Genomic DNA, 23,684 nt, shown 5'->3' on the forward strand with positions numbered 1-23,684 from the left:
CTTTCCTTGGCGGCCTTTCGCCCATAGAGCGCCACACTTCTTAGATAACACTCTCTTGCTGCGTTCTGGTCTACGCGCAGTATCGCAACCTTCCCATTGCAGGCTGGATATTTGACAGTTAAGTGAGCAGTTAAAATGACAGCGCATAACTTGTTGAGGGTATCCCGCCCCAGGAGTACATTGTAATTGGCTCTACACGCCAAGACTAAGTACTTCACCTGGAATTTATTAACGAACTCTCCTTCTCCAAAGGCAGTTGGTATTTCCACGTATCCCCGCACATTGACACGGTCCCCTGTAAATCCCACCAAGGTTCCTTTATATGGTTTCAAGTCTGATTCCTTTAACCCCAGGCGATCAAAGGCATCTCCATAAATGATGTCCGCCGAAGATCCCTGGTCTAAAAACACTTTTTTCGTCATGTAATTGTTAACCCTGATTGTTACTACAATTGGGTCGTTGTCATGGGGAATAACATGCGCAAAATCCTGAGGGGCAAATATAATGGGAGAGTGATTCACCCAACATTCGCCCTCGTACGCCTCATGTACTGAGTGTACTGCCGCCACATAACGCTTTCTAGCCTTGCTTGAAATTGCACCCCCTCCAAATCCTCCCGCAATGGATGAGCATTCCCCGACAGGATCGCCCAACTCTTCAACTATCTCCTTTCCCTTACCTTTGTCCCTTTGTGGTATCTTAGCGGCCTCTGGTGTTGTTGTGTCTTTAACAAAATTTGCTAAATGGCCAGCCTTGATCAGGCGATCAATTTCCCGCCTCAAGTTCCAACAATTATCCGTGGTATGCCCCAACGCTTTGTGGTACTCACACCATCTATTTGTATCCACATTAGCTGGCGGCCGCCGAGGCGGCGGTGGATACTACACAACATTTGTCTGCCCAACTGCTTTTAAAATGGTACTTAGGGGAGCATTCAACTTAGTAAGTGGAACTGGAGCTGGCGAGGCACCATGCTGGCCAGTTGAGGCCGCAGTGGGACCTTGGGAATTTATGTGCCATGTATTTTGAAATCCAGGTTTGGAGTTTTGATATGGTCCAGGTCTTGGTATACGCGGAGTTTGTGCTACCCTGGTTTCCTTCCCCGCCTTGAGTTTTTCCTGTGGAACACCGCCAGATTGGGCCTGCTTGCGCCCTTCCTCCCTCTCTTGTTTCTTCTGATCATCTTGTTCAATTAGGATGAATTCCTGAACGCGAGCGCGAAGATCCATCATGTCCCTCGCTGGTCGCCTCGTTAAGTCCCGATTCAAATCTCCCGCCCTAAGGCCATTTTTGAAAGACGCCAAGCACACATCCGGGTTATCCTCCTCCAACTGAACCGCCATCTTACTGAAGCGTGCCATGTAGGTTTTTAACTTCTCCCCTGGCTGCTGATGTATGCTGATGAGATCAAACATTGTTGCTTTTGTAGTTTTGTTGGCGGAGAATTGAGTCAGGAACTTGGTAGACAGATCAGTAAAATTGTCAATGGAGAAAGGCGGTTGTCTAATGAACCACTGCATCGCCATTCCTTTGAATGTTGAAGGCAATAATCTGCACTTCACCGCGTCCGTTGCCCCACCAATTACCATTTTGGTGTTGAAATACCTCAGATGTTCCATGGGATCAGAGTCGCCTGAGAAGGCGTCTAATGCCATTGTTTGTAGATGCTTTGGTATGTCCACCTTGGTAATGGCTGGAACAAAAGGTTGAAATTCGACTACGTCCTCTGCCTCAAGACGTTGTCCTTGCTTAAAGTCTTGCCTCTGAGTTAGATACTCGACTTGGGCTTGTAATTGCTCGTTTTGGGTTTGCACCTTCTGCAAAGTATCTAACATTTGTTGCAAAGCCGCGGGCGTGATACCCGTCACTACTTCCTGCGTTTTTCGTGGAGCACTGGTTTTAGGGTCTTCTAAGTTCACATATTCAGGCGGCGTTGATCGTCGCCTGACACCTGGATCTGACTTGGCTATCAGATCTGAAGGTTTTCCCGGAGCTACGTTCACCAGCGACGCTGGCGACTGCGCCACTGAGTGGACCCCCTCCGAGGAAGCCTCCTGCTCTTGCTCGTGAAGCATAGGGCGATTGTTGTCCCGTCCGCCGCCGCGGCCGCCGTGACGTCCACCACCTCTCCGGCGATGATCACGACGACCCACGCCGCATGAACGAGTCTCCATGAGTCGTAACTCCCACCTTCTCCGTCACCGGTAGATCTAGGTTAGAGCCACAGACGGCGCCAATGTTCTGTACTAGAGAAGCTTACGTAAAAAGAGAGGAAAAAGCTAACCCTAGCAGAGCACCAAAAATATCAAAGATGTCATAAAAGGTAAATTCTGATTAATGTTGAAAAAGGTGTCCAGTACAAGTTGATGACCTCCCCTTTTATAGAGGGTGTGGTCATGATATGGACTTTTCCTATATTTTGGCCTGACAATCAGGGCCCCAAATCCCTATGCATATAAGACAAATCCAACAGAATCTTCCAGCTGGCTCACGGGTCCACCTAAGGAAGAGAAAAGATATTCATTGTGTCGTTGATTCCCGCCATGGCTGTCTTCGTTCGGGTGATTGCTCATTTTGGGCGGGCATAAGCATCCTTTATGTCCCGCCCAGTCCAGAATCAATTTTGAGAAGAAGTTTTTTAGTCTCAGAATTGATTCCTGGAAATCGTTTTTTTTTTTTAAATTTTTATGTTATCAGTACTGAAAAGTACATGCTAATTGTGTGATAGCAAGTGCCTAGAAGTTTTGTGAAGAGGCACTGGCAAGGAATATCAACTGTTGTTTCTCTAAGGCTTCCAAACGGGACTCAGTGGGAAGTTTATTGGCTGAAACGCGATGGCGAAGTTTATTTTCGCAATGGTTGGAAAGAATTTGCAGAACACTTGTCTTTGGATGTGTCACAGATTGTGTTGTTTGGGTACGAAGGAAATTCGTGCTTGAATGTGATTGTGTTGGGTAAAAGCGCGTTAGAAATAGATTACCCTAATTCCAAAGATGATAATAATACTTCTCTTGATCAAGAAGAAGAATGTGAAGAGGTTCATGAAGTGATTATGGTGAGAAGGGTAAAAGTGGACATCCTGCATTACCAACACCTTCTAAGAAGATGAAAACATGTCCAAATGAAGAACATGCAAGTTTTTCCAATGCTGAGAATGGGAATCAATGGCGGAACTATAAATTTTAGAAACGTCTTTGTATATATACTATAAATATGAATCTTATAACAAATAACTTACAGAGCCCTAGTGGTTACTGCTTTGCTAATTTTTTTTCATTATTGAAGATTTAACTAGCCTATTAGTATTAAGTATTAACTGTTGTAGTATTACATAACTAACAACAAGAGCTTAGATAAAAAAGTCTTGTCAAATATATTACTCCCTCCGTTTCTTATTATAAGAATCAAGCAACCACTTCACACCCTTTAAGAAATTTAACTAATCTAGATAATTGCATTATATTTGTTCTCAATTTATATCAACTTTCCAAAGTTACCCTCCACCCATTATTCTTAATTTTATATGCATCATTAATGCTATATATAGCAAGTGGAAAGAGAGAGAAATTCAATTAAATAAGGACATTCTTGTCTAAAAATAATTAATTCTCCACAAACTCCAAGTTGGTTCTTATAAAAAGGACCAAGTGCATTTTCTATTTGGTTCTTATAAATAGGAACAGGGGGAGTAGTTTTTTTGAATCAATTTGTCAAAATAATTACAAATGACGTTTAAAGGAAAAATAAATATTTTTAAGATAACAACATTTGAATGTGATAAATTTTTCTCAAAACTTAATAATTAAGAGTAAAATTCATTTTCTAATAAAAGACTTGTGAGAATAATTATAAAAAAAAAAATTATGTAAAGGTACAAGAATATTTAAAAATCAAAAAAATTAAAAAAGAAAATGTAAAATTTTAAGATTATTATTCTAACTTACAATAAATTCTCACTATATTGTAACAAAAAAAATCATCAATGTATATGAATTAGTTTAATCTTTATTTTTATATTATATATACATGAATGAAATCATATTTATTTTGGCCCCCTCAATTTTTATATCCTAGTTCCGCTACTTTTTTCTTATTTCATTTTGTTCTGTTTTCTTTAATTCTCTGTTTTTTTTTCTTTATGTGATGATTAATTACTCAATGTTCATAGCAGGAAGTACTGACATAGAACTTAAAAAGAGAATCACTACAAAAAAAATGTTATTTAGTGGGGTTTTTTTTGCATTTAGTGGGGGTTTTCAACCCCCGCGAGTTACTTAGCGGGGGTTTTGAAAAATCCCGAAGTTACACTCCCCACAAATCATTAGCGGCGTTTTTCAGCAAACCCTGGTACCTGTATATGGATTTAGCGGCGGTTTTTAGCGGGGGTTTTAAACCTCCCTTATCCGCAAGCTTTTTTAACGGGAGTTTTAAACCTCCCTTAAATGCAAGAGATTATTTACAGCCTAGAATATATTCTAGGAACATTTTTAACCTCATAATCCAACATAACAAAACACTTCAATTAAAGAAACAAACCCATAGACAACTTACAATCCAAAATAACCCATACACAACTTTCAATCCAAGAAAGCCTATAGCTAGAATGTAAAAAACAATCTTTGAAGCCAGTTATCAGGTCACAATATGAAGTTCCTGAGTCATGCTAAAAGAAAGTTCAGATTACAGGAACTCAAAGGTTACAAATTTCCCATTACTCTGTCAAGATGAATATTCCAAACTGAAAAATATAGACTATTAAGTTCCGCTCGGTTTTCTTTGGAGTTTGGATTTTCTTTTCTTCTCTTACATGCTTTGCTTCTCTTCTTCTTCCTCATTTCATTATGGGGTAGGGGTTGGTAAAAAAACTAGATAGATACATTATACAACACCTCATCAATCATCATCTAAATATCAAGCATAAATGTATCATGAACCAACCTGAATAACATTTATAACTTGCTTGGTTGCCCATCCAAATAGAGTAATACCAATTAGGAAAGAAATCAATGATATATTTTGGAGAGTACTCCATACAACCTGAAAATGAAAACTTGAGAAACTGAGATTATAGCAAGAAACCTTTCAGATAAGTAACAACAGTAGAAAGTAGAAAAAAAGAGAGAAAATTTACATCCATCAATTTCCCTGTTTGAGTCTCTGAAAGATAAAACAGAGTTAAGTAAAGAACCTGTAGTATGTTAAGGATAAGAAGCATGTGTTTATTGGGTGCACTACTGGTCTTAATTTCTTTCATTCTCAAGGTATATGCTATTGCTTACAGCATAGGTCGGTACACATCTTCTATAACAGGTAAAAAAGGAAGGAAAAGAAAGTAAGCTTAAAATGTAAATTTAGTTGGAGAACCACTAGTAACTGACAAATCCTACAAATTGAGCTAAAATTAGCAGAGACTATAGAAGAAGGGGCAAGTGACTGTTTCCTAAGATGGACATAAGATGAACAACACACCAAAAATCTAAACTTCTCAAAGCATCTATCTCATTTTTCTAGAGAAATTACACTAAAACCACTTCAAAAGTCCATCTTCTAAAGTGTCATGATCTTATTTATTTATTTATAAATTATTCTATGATTATGAACACACAGTTTTCTCTGCAGCATCCCAGGCCTTCTTTCTTTATTTCAGTTTCAACTTTGTCAGTTACTATTTTCACTCGTTCAAATATCAAAACCAATCCATTCATTTGTTTTTTAATATTCTCTTTTCCCATTCTAACTAGTATAAATATATCTTCTAAAGTGTCATGATCTTATTTATTTATTTATAAATTATTCTATGATTATGAACACACAGTTTTCTCTGCAGCATCCTAGGCCTTCTTTCTTTCTTTCAGTTTCAACTTTGTCAGTTACTATTTTCACTCGTTCAAATATCAAAACCAATCCATTCATTTGTTTTTTAATATTCTCTTTTCCCATTCTAACTAGTATAAATATATTTCCACACCCCTCACTCATTGCCACCCCCCATCATAACAACTCTCATTCTTGCCTGCTCTTATCTTCCTAGAAGTAACAACCCTCACCAATGTTTCAGAACTTCATCCTACTTCACTAGTTTAAACGAACTCCAAATAGATGTTTCATTCTCTAACCTATATAGTTCGTACACTTTAGACAACCAAACATGTCTAGGATAAAAAAATACAACCTATGGCTATCCTCAAGTTTCTCGCATGATCTATCAATACTTCAACCTTCACTGTTACACTGTCCCTTTGAAATGCAATTTACATGTGAATCTGGATAAAAACAAAACGAATTGATACAAACAACCACTGAAGATTGAAGAAGAAAGAAAACTGATGTCATTGAAGTAGATGCACTCCAGAACAAGGATCATAGGAATCTGGTCTATATTATTTTTTCTGTGTAGTGCACACAGGCTAAGATGCTAATTAGTCATAAACTCATAACGCACCACTAAAAGCATATACATATTCTACTCAGCAGTATTTATTTCTCCCAAGGAAGATTTGAAAACGATACATGGTTTAAGAAGAAAGTGTTCAAATGGCGAAATTAAATTTCACCAAACAGTCAGTTTATATAAATGAGTTAAGCTCAAGTTTTGCAGGCTAACCATTAAAAGCTCATTAATATCTTGTGTGTATGTAAGCTGATTTTTGTGGGTTGTGGAAACGCTTGAACCTTGGCATGACTGCATAAACAAAGCAAAAACCTATCAAGCAACAAAATGATTAATAGCTCAAAATGACAGTACCAATCAGTTCCCAATAACAGTATAAAAAAAAATTCTGCTTCATAAAATATTGAAATGATAAGGAAAATATGTTCTTGTAGTGCAATAGAGATTGCCTTGAAACTTATTCCTGCCTAAAACACAGTTAAAAGGAGAAAACAAGCCATTAAACATCAACAAGAACAAGCTCTTATGGGGAGCAAGCAAAACATAATACCATCACTGCTTATAGAAATATAAAATAGAGATATGCAGCTATAAGGGATAATCCCATTTATACTGGCTACAAACATCACCAACACAAGACTTGGAAAAGTAAATATAAATACTAGTGTGCAACGTTCTTCTATAACAGAATATGCAGCTGATGTCAATGCTAGATGCTGATATCAAACAGAATAAATGATTTTATACTATTCGCTTTGTTTCTAATATAGGAATTTTAGTAGCTAAAAGGGGTTCCCCATTCAGATTCAACTTGAGTATTTCATTGAAAAATTGGGATAGATCCAAGTTATCAATCGTATGAAACAAGTCAACACTCCCAGAAGTCAATTGAAACTGGAAAACCTGTATTCACTTCCACAGTTTTACTCGATCATATCATACCAATCCAGCCATAGAAATTCAAGTTAAGCAAACGAAATCGACTTACCTTCCAGCTCCTAACAATGTCTAGGTTCCAGCTCCAGAGAATTTCTGCCTAATTTGTGATTCCAAAGAGAAACAAAACTCAAAATCAGAAGCAAAATTGAAACTCATATGGAAGTGGAGTTGAGTTCTTACCAGGAAAATGCAAGTGAAGCAGAGATTGAGCGTTTTCTCGTGAAACACTGGAGATTGAGGAATCATGAAGAGAATCGAGAGTAGATTTTAGGGTTTAATCGAGAGTGGAAACAGGAGAGTGAAATTGAGAGTCGAATCAGAAGAAATCGAGAGTGAATCAGGTTGAAATCAGTGGAAATTGAGAGATCAAATCAGGTTGCAATCGGTGGAAATCGAGAGATCAAATCGGTGGAAAGGATTCAGGAGCTTCCATGGTTAACGAATCAGGTTGCAATCGAGAGAGTCAGAATGAGAAACGAGTTCAGAGTGAGAGTGAGAGTGAGAGTGAGATGAGAGTTCAGAGAGTGAAAATTGGGAGAGTTAATAACGTAATTTTTTGCGGGGGTTATTAAAACCTCCCCTAACTAATGAAAATTAATGTAATCTGCGGGGGTTTTAACAACCCCGCTAAATAACCCCCACTAAATAACGTTTTTTTTTGTAGTGAATACATGCTCTTATTGAGAGAGTGGAGAATTGTCATCGTAATAGTCACTCTTTCATATGTGCAATCCGAAAATCATACATTGAGAGAGATCTCCTGGTAAGGAAATATTTTATTGATGACATTCATTGTTTCTTTTTCTAATTTGTGTGTTGATTATTGAGTGCATCTTTGGAAACAAGTAGATTTTGTATAAAAATTCTTCTATTACTTGACTTGCAAGTTTATGAGGAGAAACTTCTACGAATAGCTTTTGAGTATCAAAATTATTTTATGATGAGTAATAATTAAAAAAAGATAATGAATATGTTTATCTCTACTTATTTTCAAAAAAACTTGAGTATTTTTTTAACTGTTTGTATGGATATTTGATTATTTTTATAAGCTATTTCTAGCTAGTGGCTTTTAGAATAATCAATTATTTCTAGCAACATTTTAAAGTGAAAATCAATTTTAATATTTGTATATAAACATGAGTTAGTTTTTGCTTTTCAAAAAATCACTTTTAATAAAATCATTTTTTACTCAACTCTAAAATCAATTATTTTTTAAGCGGAAATAAACGAGCCCAATAGAAGTAATTATGCAAGTGGATGGGTTGTGTTGCGCATATTAAATTGCTTCAATTCATCCACTTTGTTAGTGGTTTATTTTAAAGAGAAAAATTAGAAATCATAGTCATTGATTTTTTTTTTGTTAAGATTGTGATTGTATGTGTTCTGTACTAGGGAGATCTGACGTCGGAAACTGACAGAAAGTAAACCCTAGCAGAGTACTAAAAATATCACAAAAGGAATATTCTCATTAAATGTTTTTAAAGGTTAAGTTGTACAAGCTAATGACCTTCCCTTTTATAGAGGGTGAAGTCATGACATGGACTTTTCCTAAATGTGGGCCTGACAATCAGGGCCCAAATCCCTGTACATATAAGACAAATCCAAAGGAATCTTCCAGCTGGCTTGTGGGTCCATCATCTAAGGGAGGGCAATGAAGCTCGTTGTGTCGCACTTCCCGCCATGGCTATCTTCAATGGTTTATTGTTCATTTTGGGCGGGACATAATCTTCTTTATGTCCCGCCCAGTCCACATGCCCCCAAGACATGAGACTCGAGTAATGAGTCGAAATGTCTTCATCATGTTACCTAGTAGTTCGCCTCTATTGTTTATTCGTTCATCGCCACTTTTGTTGCCGTTTTGTAGATGGGCCGCCATTTGTCATAACCGTCAATCACGTCTTTTCAACTGACGCACGTAATCCTTGTTTTCCGGGATTTCGTCATCATTTGCCATGAATGCGGTTGTGCGTCTCGAGGAGTTACACCTTTTTAGTTCATGCCTTTTCAAATTTCAAATCCCACGTCCTTTCACGATCTTTCCCCACTCATTCTCTCTCCTCCTTTTCTCTCTATAAAAACCCCTTTTCACATTTCATTTTTCACTTTCCTGAAACTTTCGTTCTGAAAACTTTTCACCGCAGCGCTCACTTTCTCTTCTTTGAACTCCGGTGAACCTTTCTTACTCCGGCCGTCGTCATTGCGCGGTGCTCCCCCATTGCCGACGTTCTCCTTTCTCAAATCCACAGTTCTTCCCCTGGTTAGTTCTTCCTCTTTCTTGAGACTCTTCGTTTACTTCTTTTTTCTGACTCTGTTCATCTTCTTTCTTCTTTTGACTCTGTTCATCTTCTTTCTTCTTTTAACTCTGTTCATCTTCTTTCTTCTTTTAGTTTGTTTATCTTCTTTCTTCTTTTTATGAAACTGCCTCGCATGTCGTTGCCAAACGCCAGCTTTTCTTCCCTAGAACTTTCTTCGCCCTCTACGGAGGAGGAAGTTGTTGCCCACACCATAATTGAAATTCACTCCTCGCCTTCTACCCACGACGATTCCGGTCCCGCCGACTCTGTAGATTCAATTCTCTCCTCCAATGGAGAGTTGTCTTCACCTGAATGGCGCTCAAACGCGCATTTAGTTGAAGATAAGTGTCTCTTGCGTTCTATCTGGAGCAGTGTTGGGAGCCTTAATTCGCTTCGAATATCTGCCCAAGGGTTCACGAAGATAAACCCCGCCACCTCCAATAATGAAGACCTTCAGTTGAATGTTCTTCCATGTGGCGAGGATGACTGTGTTCTTTTGCGCAAAGAGCCAACCGATGAATCGCTTGATTTCTTTTTTGTTTATGGTTATTTCTTTTTAGACTTGAATATCAAACTTCCCTTCTCACCTTTTATATGTCACGTTCTCTCTTTCCTGAATGTGGCGCCTTGCCAACTCCAGCCCAACGCCTGGGGTTTTATCCGCTGCTTTGAAATTCTTTGTGAACACTTGAGTTTCACTCCAACCTATCCTTTGTTCTTCCTTTTCTATAAATCAGTCACCACTAAACCTACTTCTGTGAAATGGGTTCCACTTTTAGCCTGTAAGAACATGAGTCGGTTCACCGCCCTTAAAAGCCATTACAAAGTATGGCAGAAAAAATACTTTAAAGTTATGGAGTCGCCCGAAATAAAGAACTTGTTCCGAGATTCCGACAATAACCCTCTCTTCCCTTTTTACTGGACAAAAAACCCTCGCCGAAAAATATCCGTTTCATACGACGCCTTGGATGAATCTGAACAAGGCGTCGCCGATTACCTCCGCACACTACCAGTAATTTCTGGTCACGACTTGATTGAGGCGTCGAAATCCGGCACTTTAAATCAATTTTTTAGTAAGTTTATAATCTTTGCACGTAACTTGTTTTTCTTTTTGTTCATGTATCTCGTCTAATTGGTGTTTTCCATACAGCTACGATGGGAAAAAGCAAGGTTGACGCGAACCCAATCAAGATGAAGGAATACCTCGCCCAGTCTGCTGCGGCGGCGAAGAAGAGGGCCGCCGAAACTGAGCAAAAGAAGAAGAATGAAGGTACTTCGGGTTCTGACAACGTCAGGGACCCTAAGCGTCAAAAAACTTCAGGTGCTGCTGGTGGTAAGCCTCTCCACCAATCGACTCTCGATCCAAAAAGTCATCCGGCTGAGAAAAAGAAGGGACATGACAATGTCCCGCCCCCTCAACAAGATTCAAGCGCGCTAATCAACCGCCCACCAACTCCATTTAACCAAGCTGGCCCTAGCTCAGCCATTGGTGGCGAGGCTCCTCCCCCCTTGCTGAACTTGTCGGATCCTCACTTCAATGGGCTGGAATTCATGACCCGTACTTTTGACAACCGGATTCACAAGGACATTTCCGGTCAAGGCCCCCCCAACATTGCTTCCGTGGCGATCCATCACGCGCTTTCTGCCTCCAGTACTGTGGCGGGAATGGCTCAGTGCGTGAAGGAGTTGATATCGGCCAAGAACCGTTATGAAAAGAAGGCGGCTGATTATAAGACTGTATATGAGCGAGCGAAGGCCGATGCTGAAACCGCCAACAAGAAGCTGAAGGCCGCCGAGGAGAAGTGTGCTAAGTTAGCTGATGACTTGGCTGCTTCTGACTTGCTCCTTCAGAAGACCAAGTCCCTAAAGGAAACCATCAACGACAAACACACTGCTGTTCAGGCCAAGTGTCAAAAACTGGAAAAGAAGTACGAACGCCTAAGTGCTTCCATCTTGGGGCGTGCTTCTCTCCAGTTTGCTCAAGGCTTTCTGGCGGCCAAAGAGCAAATTAGTGTGGTTGAGCCGGGCTTTGATCTTTCCCGTATTGGGTGGCTGAAGGAGATCAAGGATGGTCAAGTAGTTGGTGATGATGACATTAGCCTCGACCTCCTTCCCCAATTCGATGATGAAAGTGAGCCTGAAGAAGATGGCGAGGATGGGAATGAGCAGCACAAGAACGAGGATCACGAGAAGGAAGACCCTCAAGCTGGGACAAGCCAGGGCAACAACGCCAACAATGAGAATCTGGCTTGAATTTGTAATTTGTTTTTATTTTGTTGAGTCATCTTTTATCTTTGGGGCCTTGCCCCTTTTGTCTTTTTTCATTCCAAATTATGTACGGGCGTCGCCCCTTTTTCTTGCTTTTAATGAAGACCGTTTTAAATTTTGTTGTTACCTTGAGTTGTTATCAATTATTGTTGTTACTTAGGTCTATATACCTTAGTCGATTTTTCGACGAGGCTTGGTTTCTAGTGGCCACTAGAATTGCCAAGGCTTGCAATATTGGATGGCGATACTTTCTTATTCCGAAAGGTTTATTCGCGGTATTATATACCTTGATACGATTTATTTTGCATAAACTCGTAATATAAATTAAAAAATGAAAAAGCAACTTTTGTTGAAATAATCTTCATTTCTCTTTCATACATGAGAACAATTGTCTCCATTCTTTTTACATGCCGCCTCGTTAAAAACCTCTCCAAAGAAAGGAAAAAAGAGTGCGGCTTCATTCACCTTTGGTTGTTTCTATTAACTAAAATACTGCTTTAGATGAGAGGCGTTCCATGTTCGTGGAACCTTTTGGCCATTTAGTTGTTCCAACTTATAAGCTCCTCCTCCAACATCGCCTATAATCCTGTAAGGCCCGCCCCAGTTGGGTGAAAGTTTGTTGTGTTTATCGGGTATTGTATTTTTTCGGAGCACTAAGTCTCCTACCCTCATTTTTCTTGGCACTACTTTCGTTGAGAATTTTCTTGCAACCTTCACTTTTCCCGCCTCATTCCTTATGTGAGCCTCACGTTGTTCCTCGGGCAGCATGACTAGATTTGCTATCAAATTTTCCCCGTTGTCATTCTCATTAAACCGAGCCACTCGCCAATTTTGGTTTTCAATTTCCACTGGGAGCATGGCGTCGGTCCCATAAGTTAAACGATACGGGGTTTCCTTTGTGCTTGTCTGTTCAGTGGTGTTGTATGCCCAAAGAACGCCTGGTAGTTCCTCCGCCCAAAGCCCTTTTGCTTCATCCAGTTTCTTCTTTAAACCTTTCAGGATAACCTTGTTAGCCGATTCAGCCTGCCCATTGGTTTGTGGATGTTCTACAGAGGCAAATCGCATCTCGATTCCCATTTCTGTACAAAATTCCCGGGTAACACTACTTGTGAATTGTGTTCCGTTATCCATTACTAATGCCATGGGGACCCCAAATCTACAAACAATCCTTCGCCACAAGAAGCTCCTGACCTTGGCGGCCGTGATTGTTGCCACTGCCTCGGCTTCTATCCACTTAGTGAAGTAATCAACCGCCACGATGATATATTTCATTTGTGCCTTCGCTACTGGGAATGGTCCCAAAATGTCTACCCCCCACATAGCAAATGGCCAAGGCGCCATCATGGTTGTTAACTCTTCTGGCGGAGCCTTGTGCAAGTCAGAGAAGACTTGGCATTTTTCACATTTCTTAACATACTCAAGACAGTCCTTCTTCATTGTCGGCCAATAAAATCCAGCTCTCACAATTTTCACCGCCAAGGATTTCCCGCCTATATGGCTTGAACAAACACCTTCATGGACTTCCGCCATTATTCCATGGGCGTTCTTGGTGTCAACGCATTTGAGCATAAGGGACATAATTCCCCGCCGATACAACTCACCATCCACCACTGTGTAAAAACTGGCTTCCCTTCGTTTCGCTCTTGTGTTCACATCGTCATCCTTTGGAGGGTTTTCTAGGAAGATTTTGATTGACTCCATCCAAGAAGGCTCGCCTTCAATTACTGAATTGACTGCTTTCAACTTTATTTCTACCAAATCAATGCTCGGGCGAGGCAGGGTTTCCTGAATGACTGTTTGGTAATTGCCCAATCTCCCTGTGCTCGCCAATTTTGCTAACACATCAGCCCTCTCATTTTGGCCCCTCGGGACATGTTCTATCTTAATTTCTTTGACCTCCATCATCAATCTGTGTACCACTTCCAAGTATTTGGAAAGTTGCGGATCCTTTACTTGGTACTCGCCTTTCACCTGTTTAACCACTAACTGCGAATCTCCCTTGATAAATAACTTTTGTACCCCCAGCTCAATGGCTAGCCTTAAGCCGGCAATCAAAGCCTCATACTTAGATTGATTGTTGCTCGCCTTGAACTCGAACTTTAGAGACTGTTCAATGATCATTTTGTCTGGACTTTCAATTGTTATCCCAGCCCCACTTCCAGTCTTATTAGAGGATCCATCCACAGATAGGACCCATTCTCCTCGAGTCTTCTCGCCTTCTGTGGGTGTTAATTCCGCCACGAAGTCGATCAAACTTTGAACTGTGACTTGGCCCCTTGGCTCATATTGTATATCATATTCTGACAATTCCACTGACCAGCTAACCAATCGTCCTGACAAATCGGGCTTCTGAAGTACTTGTCTTAAGGGGACATCAGTTTTAACTTTAACTTGGAAACTTTGGAAATAAGGCCTAAGGCGCCTCGCAGTTTTCAAAATCGCCAATGCAGCCTTTTCAATTTTTTGGTACCGCAACTCTGCCCCCTGTAAAGTATGGCTCACGAAATATATAACTTTCTGCTTTTTTCCGCCCTCTTCTTGGAGCAACACTGTACTCACCGCCTTGTCAGTAACTGCTAGATAGAGCACTAATGGAAAGCCTGGTGTTGGCCTGGAAAGTACTGGCAATGTGGCCAATGATTCCTTTAATTTGGTAAAAGCTTGTTCGCATTCCTCTGTCCACTGAAACTTTGAATTCTTTTTTAAGCATGTGAAGAATGGGGCCGCTTTGTCACTCGCCATTGGCAAGAAACGTGACAAGGAGGCCATTCATCCTGTCAAACGCTGAACTTCTTTGACACTTGTTGGGCTTTTCATCTCTAAGATCGCCCTTCCCTTATCAGGATTCACTTCTATTCCTCTCGATGTCAACATGAATCCCAAGAATTTTCCTCCCTGGATCCCAAAAGAACACTTCTCAGGATTCAACTTCATTTGATATGTTCTTAATTGAGTAAACGCTTCCTTAAGATCGTCGCCATGATCACTGGCCCTGGCGGACTTTACGATCATGTCGTCCACATATACCTCCATATTCCTGCCCACTTGTTTTGAAAAGATTTTATCCATGAGCCGTTGGTACGTAGCTCCTGCATTCTTCAATCCAAAAGGCATTGTCTTGTAACAGTAATTCGCCTGATTGGTCATAAATGCTGTACTCTCTTCATCCGATGGATGCATCATGATTTGATTGTAGCCCGAATAAGCATCCATGAGACTTAAAAGTTCATTCCCCGACGCTCCATCCACAAGCTTATCGACATTGGGAAGTGGATATGAATCTTTAGGACACACTTTGTTCAAGCTTGTGTAGTCCGTGCACATTCGCCACTTCCCATTGGATTTCTTGACCATCACAACATTGGCGAGCCATGTCGGGTACTGCACCTCACGGATGAAGCGGGCCTTGATTAGTTTCTCGGTCTCTAATTGTACTGCCTTATTCTTTTCATCACTCATTCTCCGCCTTGGCTGGATGACTGGGGTCGCCCCTGGTCGAATAGCCAATTTGTGAGTGATCACATTGGGGTCAATCCCTGGTACATCATTGATGGTCCATGCAAAGAGATCCAAATTATCACCCAGCAGGGTGATCAACCTTTCCTCTTGCTCCTTTGTCAAACTGCTGCTAATCTTTAAAATTTTATCCTTAATTTGCACTTGCTTTGTTTCTTCCAGAGGTTGTGGGCGGAAATCATCAGCATCGTCTCTTGGATCCAAACTGAACCCCTCTTGCGAAAAGATTTCTATGATTCTGTGACTTTCTTTGGCGGCCTTACGCCCATAAAGCGCCACACTTCTTAGATAACATTCTCTTGCTGCATTTTGGTCCACATGTAATACCCCAACCTTTCCATTGCAGGCTGGATATTTAACAGTCAAATGAGCTGTCGAAATGACCACACATAGCTTGTTGAGGGTGTCACGTCCCAAGAGTACATTGTAGTTGGCTCTGCACGCCAAGACTAAGTACTTCACTTGAAATTTCTTTACAAACTCTCCTTCGCCAAAAGCAGTTGGTATTTCCACATATCCTCGAACAGTGACATGGTCCCCTGTAAACCCTACCAAGGTTCCTTTATACGGCCTCAAGTCTGACTCTTTTAGCCCCAGGCGATCAAAGGCATCTCCATAAATGATATCCGCCGAAGACCCCTGGTCTAAAAATACTTTCTTCGTGACATAATTGTTAACCCTGATTGTTACCACAATTGGGTCGTTGTCATGGGGAATCACGTGCGCAAAATCCTGAGGAGTGAATATGATAGGGGAGTGATTCACCCAACACTCGCCTTCGCTTGCCTCATGTACTGAGTGTACTGCCGCCACATAGCGCTTTCTAGCCTTACTTGAAATGGCACCCCCGCCAAATCCTCCTGCAATAGATGAACATTCCCCAACAGGATCGCCCAATTCCTCCACTATCTCCTTGCCTTTGCCTTTGTCTCCTTGGGTGATCCTAGCGACTTCTGGCGTTGCTGTGTCTTTAACGAAGTTTGCCAGATGACCAGCCTTAATCAATCGATCAATTTCCCGCCTCAAATTCCAACAATTATCCGTCGTATGCCCCAACGCTTTGTGGTACTCGCACCACCTATTGGTATCTACATTAGCTAGCGGTCGCCGCGATGGTGGCGGGTACTGCACAACATTTGTCTGCCCAACGGCCCATAAAATGGTGCTTAAGGGCGCATTTAACTTTGTAAGTGGAACTGGAGCTGGCGTAGTACCATGCTGACCAGTTGTGGCTGCAGCGGGACCTTGAGAATTACGGTGCCATGTATTTTGAAATCCTGGTTTGGAGTTTTGATATGGTCCCGGTCTTGGTACACGGGGGGTTTGTGCTACCCTGGTTTCCTTCCCTGCCTTAGGTTTATCCTGCGAAACCCCGCCGGAATGGGCTTGCTTGCGTCCTTCCTCTCTTTCTTGTTTTTTCTGATCATCCTGCTCAATTAATATGAATTCCTGAACACGAGCACGAAGATCCATCATATCCTTCGCCGGTCGCCTTGTTAAGTCTCTATTCAAATCTCCCGCCCGAAGGCCATTTTTAAATGACGCCAAACAGACATCTGGATTTTCCTCCTCCAACTGCATCGCCATCTTGCTGAAGCGTGCCATGTAGGTTTTTAATTTCTCGCCTGGTTGCTGATGTATGCTGATAAGATCAAACATTGTTGCTTTTGTGGTTTTATTGGCGGAAAATTGAGTCAGAAACTTAGTGGACAGATCAGTGAAATTATCAATGGAGAAGGGCGGTTGTCGAATGAACCACTGCATCGCCATGCCTTTGAACGTGGAAGGCAATAATCGACATTTTACCGCATCCGTCGCCCCGCCGATCACCATTTTGGTATTGAAATATCTAAGGTGCTCCATAGGATCAGATTCGCCCGAAAAGGCGTCTAATGCCATGGTTTGCAGGTGCTTTGGAATGTCCACCCTAGTGATGGCTGGAACAAAAGGTTGAAATTCAACTACATCCTCCGCCTCCAGGCGTTGTTCTTGCTTAAAATCCTGCCGCTGAGTGAGATACTCAACTTGGGCTTGCAACTGCTCGTTTTGGGACTGCACCTTCTGTAAGGTATCTAACATTTGTTGCAAAGCCGCAGGCGTGATACCTGTCACTGCCTCTTGCGCTCTCCGTGGAGCAGTGGTTTTAAGATCTTCCAAGTTCACATAGTCAGGCGGCGTTGAACGCCGCCGAACACCTGGATCTGATTTAGCGATCAGATCTGAAGGTCTTCCCGGAGCTGCATTCACCAATGACGCTGGCGACGGCGCCACTGAGTGGACCCCCTCCGAGGAAGCTTCCTGCTCTTGCTCGTCCAGTACGGGACGGTTGTTGTTTCGTCCGCCGCCGCGACCGCCGTGTCGACCACCACCGCGCCGGCGATGATCGCGTCGACCCACGCCGCATGAACGAGTCTCCATGGCTCGCAATTCCTCCTTCTGTCACCGGAAGAGCTAAGTCAGAGCCACAGACGGCGCCAATGTTCTGTACTAGGGAGATCTGACGTCGGAAACTGACAGAAAGTAAACCCTAGCAGAGTACTAAAAATATCACAAAAGGAATATTCTCATTAAATGTTTTTAAAGGTTAAGTTGTACAAGCTAATGACCTTCCCTTTTATAGAGGGTGAAGTCATGACATGGACTTTTCCTAAATGTGGGCCTGACAATCAGGGCCCAAATCCCTGTACATATAAGACAAATCCAAAGGAATCTTCCAGCTGGCTTGTGGGTCCATCATCTAAGGGAGGGCAATGAAGCTCGTTGTGTCGCACTTCCCGCCATGGCTATCTTCAATGGTTTATTGTTCATTTTGGGCGGGACATAATCTTCTTTATGTCCCGCCCAGTCCAGTATGTATATGAAAGAATCAAATTTATTTAAATCTCAATAATTTATTTTCCAGTTAATATCAATGATTCATCACAAAGTCTAAATTCTGATACTGTTTGTTTTTAAACAGATCATACCACACAACTTTGCTAGACAACACCTGCACAAGATGGAGGGTGAAATGGTTATCCTTTTTGTTGACAACAACAATGAAAGAACTTGGGATGTTGAGTTAAAGCTCAACACCGCTGCTCAATTAATATTTGCACTTGGTTGGAGGAAATTTTTGAGGGCCAACAATTTGAAATTGGGTGATGTTTGTGCTTTTGTTCTAAACAGCATATCCAATAGAGTTTCACTCAAAGTTGTTATTTATCCTCTTGAGAAGTACACAAGCACTCGCCTCTTTCATGGTAATATTTTTCCTTATCATAATTTCTTCTATCTTATTATATATCACATTTTTTTATTTGATTTTTTTATATATCACATTTTTTTATTTGATAATTAGGGATTCTTTAACCCTACTTTTGGATATTTTGATTTGATTAATTAGGAAATTAAAAAAAAGGAATGGAGGATAAATAAGCCGGCAAAATAGGGATTCTCTTCCCCCAAATGTAGGAGATTGAGGATAAAAATATAATTAAAATCAAGTTTAATATGTTTATACATCAGAAGAAATTATGCAAGTCATAGTTGATACAAATAGATGGGTCTTGAGTGCAAATAGGTGCAAATAGAAGTATTAAAGAATAAGGCATAAATAGAAGTAATAAATGACTAATATAAAGTTGTTTGTTTTTCTTGAAACTTCTTTAAGCTGAAAAATAGTTATGCATTTGTAACTATTCTGCAGGTGCTGGAAGAAATGGTGCATTAGTTTAAAATTATAACATCAGTCACGGATTCTTGTTAATTTCAAATAAACAGAACTTGACTAAGTCACAATCACAAAGTCTATCCTTGAAGTTGATCAAAGAAAATGTCACCCCAACATGTAGCAGAGTACTAATATTTTCTTACACCTTACCTGAGTTTATTAGTAACAATTAAAATGTGGTATGGTGCTGAATAAAATGATCAAACATTAGTGCTAAATGCTAAATACTAAATGATCAAACAAGCTCCCAATGTAATCCCTGCCAAACATTACAGCTTTGAAATTGTCTAAGGGAGAAGAACACGTATGAAGTGAGAGAATGTAAATGCTATCATACAGTATACCCGTAACTCTGCTATTACAGTTTTGCAAGGAAATTGTACACAATCCATCTTTGATTTCTGAATAAGGAAAATGAAAAGTATATATGAAGTAAAATGCACTGGTTGTGCAAAGGGACTTAGAGTAAGAGACCTTGCTATTCACTCTTCTACTTTCTTCCTCTTCTTCCTTACAATCAATGAAGCAAATCAAGATTATACTGTACAACAAAAACTATCTATAAACAAAATACACAGAATCACAACTCAAAAAATTGGTTTAACTAGTGTTAAATGTCATCTCAAAGAGAGAACTAGCAGTAGCACTTGGGGCAACGTATTAGTCCATTTTCATTGCAATCAGGACAACGCTGGAATCCATACTCGCCTACCTCACCATGATCTTGTTCTTCTTCATCATCATCATCATCATCATCATAGTAGATTTTACAACTTCCAGAACAGGTTTCACAAGGCACAAACCTTATATCCCCACATCCATCCCATACATCATTGTGATCATCAATCCTCTCACAACAATAAAGCAGTTTCTCAAGTTCCCCATCCTCATGAAGCTTCTGAATCTCCTCAGCTCCACCAATGTATTTCCTCCCAACAAACACCCTTGGAAATCCTCCAAACCCATCAGTTAGTAGCTCTCTAAGCTCCTCCTTGAACCCCAAATGCATTGACACATCTCTCTCATCCACCTTAAAGCCCAATCCTTTCAGAATCAGCCACACATTGCAGCAATCCTCATAAGTCTTTCTCACCCCTCTCAGGCTTGTGAAATACAACACCACGGGACCACCTTGTCACCAGAATTGATTTTCTTTTCCTCAAAAGAGAAGAATCTCGTTTTAGCCATGCTCTCCTTTTTCTCTTGCAATGTCTTCTGGAATGATGAAACCACTTGAGGGTCATCATCAAAGTCTGAAACTTCAGCCTTGAGATTTGACCCCTCCTCAATGAAACTAGCTTTGAGTTGTGCTGGATCAACATGGCCATTGGTTCTGTAAAATTGATGGAATATGTCACTCTCATGTAAAACCCAATCTCATTTCAGTACAATTTCTTATACACAAACTAAATTCAGCAAAAGGGAAAGCAAAACAAAACAGTAGCAGTTGGGGTTTTCAATTTCCCTTCACATTTCAATTTGGGGGTTTTCAATACCTAAACCTAACTAACCTTCAACAGCAGCAGAGATGGACGGTGTCGGCGTCGGTGCCGGTGGTGCCGTGGTGGTGCGTTGTGCGGCCGGTGGTCCTGTGGTGGATTGGTGGTGGTGTGAATCGTGATTGAGGTGAGGTGAACCAGAGAATGAGTGCGTGAGAGAGAGAGAGAGAAAGGAGAGTGACCGAGTGAGGGCCTGATTGGGGTCTGGGTGGCTGGGGCCTGGGTGCAATTTTAAAATTTCAGGGGGTTCAAAAAAAATCATTATAAGGGGGTAAGTAGGAATTTTTTTTTCAGGGGGTTCAACTGAACCCCCTCAGCTCTATGTGGGTCCGCCCCTGATCTGGGGGAGACAGGAGAGCTCATGGGCGAGGAGTAAGACACAAAGAGATATCGACGCCACATCTTAATCCAAAACCTTAAGACATTATGTTTATGAGTCACATCTCTTATAAAATATTTTCCTCACTCAGACTTAACTAACGTGAGAATCCAACTCGACACTTAAATTTTCAACACTCACGGTAGCCAAATCGTGCCTACTCTCTCAATCCTCACTTGTGTGCTGCAAAACCTCATACCCGATTGCCTTAAATTCTCTAAAGGCCCTCAAGCTGCAACTCCCATCCTCCAGTTCTTCACCTTTTTCACCCTCCCTCTCCCTCTCAACAATCCACCGTTCCCCTTTCCTCACATTTGTAGCCCAGATTTCGAACTAAGACGAACCCACACTGGGAAATGAAGATGATGGTGATGAAACCGAATGTAACGAGCATCTGCTGAAGATTTGAAGATCATCTTCGTTGGGAACTTGCAATGGGATGTTGTGAGTGAGCAATTAACCAATCGTTTTGAGGAGGCTGGGTCAGTGGAATTTGCTGAGGTAATATATAATGAGATCACTAAACGAAGTCTTGGGTTTGGATTTGTAATCATGAGTACGATTTAAGGCGTTTAGAAGGCTTGGGTTAGTTCAATGGCTTTGAATACAATGAAAGAGTGTTGGTTGTTAATAAGGTACCAAAGGAAGCACAACCTGACTCTGATTTCGGTTTTTATGTTGGTAATATCCATGGCGTCTTGGCACTGCTCACCTGGAGAAAATTTTAAAGAAATATGGGGATGACGGATGGATTATCACAAAAAGATGAGTGAATCATTTTTATTAAAAGTTTAAAAATTTGCCTTTTAGCTACTCATGAACGAAATAGAGAATTTTGCCTTTTAGCAGAATAAAATATTAAAAGTTTAGATAATAATCATTTTTATTTTTGTTTTCTTAATCCTGCCTAGCTAACATGTATATTATGAACTAACGTTTTTTCTTTTGCATTTTGCTCTTCAATATTCAATACTAAAAGGGCTTTCTCAAAGGCATTCTTCATCCCTCAAAACCCCTAAAACTAGTAAAGTTGAAAGCAAATATATGTCAAAGGATGGATTCAATATCAACATCAAGCTTCCAATATTGTCTTCGGTGGTATGATCCGTTAACTCTTGTGTATATATAACAAGCCAATATATTTTTATGGAGTATTTTGATAAGCCATTTATGGGAAAAATTTATTATGGTCATCTAAAAACTTGTGCAAAGTTACACCAACCCATTTTGACTCACTATAACAGGTTTTAAAAAAAAATCAAAATATATGATTTCTTAATTAAACATTTATCCTTAATTAATTTAGAAAAAACATTAATCCTTAATCTTCTGTTCCTCTTCTCTCTTACACCAGATCCAAAACCCATTCTGAAATCCATTTTTCACTCCTCATCTTCAAACCTCCATGCCACCCAGCCACCATCAATCCAAAACCTGCAGTCAAGACCCCACGAGCCCACCAACCACAACAACCACCGTCCCCTCCTTCCTCCACCTCCAACCCCACTATTTTCTTCCCTCTCATCACCACCACCAGATCTGCCATAACCGAACCACCAAACAAATTTCTTCTTCCATCCACCATATCTTCGAAGAAGCATACAGAGAAATCATCCCCAGAACCCATTTTCCCGAATTGTTCTCGTCATCTGTACAAGTGCTCTGTTCTCATTCTCAAGGGTTTTGTCAGAAAGGTTGGTGCTTTCTTCCTTGAACGACATCGTTTCAGGAACGAAGAGATGAAGAGGTGAGGGTGGAAAAGCTGCGAGCTTTGGCGTCGTGTGGGGGTTGGGTTTCGGTGGTGGGGTTGGTGACGGCGGCGAGCAAAGCGGCGCGACGGTGAGGCTGGGTTTCAAATCTGGGGGTGGGGGTCGGTCGTGGTGGGGATGGGGTGTGGGTGGGTTTCGGTGGTGGGGGTTGCTGATGGTTGCGGAGTAGAGCGGCGCGACAGTGATGTTGACGCTGGGTTTTGGTGGTGGCGGTGGGTGGAGTTGCTGGTTTGGTAACTACAGTGATCAATAGAGGTTGTGGGTGTTTGATCTGTTGGTGCTCAAAGCCTGGGCTGGGTGTGCTTGGATCTGAATATTGAGACCAAAATCTGGAACGTCAAACAATGGTGGAGGTTGGGTTGCAGACTTGCAGGTGTTTTCACCCAACTCCACAATGATCAATCATAATCAGTCGCCATCTCCCATATTGCAGCAATTTGGGATTGTTTGTTTTTAAATTATTTGGGTTTAATAAGTTTTGGGTTTCTATTGTTGTTTAAGGATGAAAATGATGAAAGAATGATGAATCGTGATTGGGTTTCTATTGTTGGGGGAGGGAGGGTGGATGATGATGAATATTGAAGATGAAGGTAGATGAAGATGGTGATGAAGATGATGGAGGGTTTAATTTAGTGATTAGGTTATTAGGTATTTAATTAAGTAAAACTTTCATTAACTAATTAACTAATAAATATATTTTTTGAATTAAATTTAATTCAAAATACCTGATAAACCCACTATAACAAGTAAAAAGTGCATGGTGCAACTATGCACAAGTTTTTAGAGGACCATAATAAACTCCTCCCCATTTATTTATGAATTAATTAACTAAGATTTTGTTATTGCAGGCAATACCGTTTAAGTACATCAAGAATTTTGTTTCCAAAAGCGACCATGGAAAAAGTGTGACCTTGCGA

The 23,684-nt window shown here is 40.8% G+C and overlaps 1 protein-coding gene and 1 pseudogene across 1 annotated transcript; both read left to right on the forward strand.

Annotated features, from left to right (window-relative positions):
• The first annotated feature begins 1,485 nt into the window (after positions 1 to 1,485).
• On the forward strand, positions 1,486 to 19,125 carry LOC130736048 (B3 domain-containing protein REM8-like). Its single transcript, XM_057587903.1, has 4 exons — positions 1,486 to 1,686; positions 2,729 to 3,055; positions 18,368 to 18,650; positions 19,097 to 19,125. The coding sequence occupies exons 1-4, from the start codon at positions 1,486 to 1,488 to the stop codon at positions 19,123 to 19,125; spliced, it is 840 nt and encodes a 279-aa protein (XP_057443886.1).
• A 1,315-nt stretch (positions 19,126 to 20,440) lies between these two features.
• Positions 20,441 to 21,767, forward strand: LOC130736049 (RNA-binding protein CP31B, chloroplastic-like; annotated as a pseudogene).
• Positions 21,768 to 23,684: the final 1,917 nt, after the last annotated feature.

This window comes from Lotus japonicus, chromosome 2 (genome assembly GCF_012489685.1).
Source record: "Lotus japonicus ecotype B-129 chromosome 2, LjGifu_v1.2".
NCBI lineage: Eukaryota > Viridiplantae > Streptophyta > Magnoliopsida > Fabales > Fabaceae > Lotus > Lotus japonicus.

What these genes read in the sequence shown, in the direction of transcription:
- LOC130736048 (XM_057587903.1), top strand. Translation starts at nt 1,486, where the DNA reads ATGGAGAAAGGCGGTTGTCTAATGAACCACTGCATCGCCATTCCTTTG. An exon ending in GCTTTGGTATGTCCACCTTG is followed by an intron (nt 1,687 to 2,728) that starts GTAATGGCTGGA and finishes ATTGTGTGATAG; the next exon opens with CAAGTGCCTAGAAGTTTTGT. An exon ending in AAGCACTCGCCTCTTTCATG is followed by an intron (nt 18,651 to 19,096) that starts GTAATATTTTTC and finishes ACTATTCTGCAG; the next exon opens with GTGCTGGAAGAAATGGTGCA.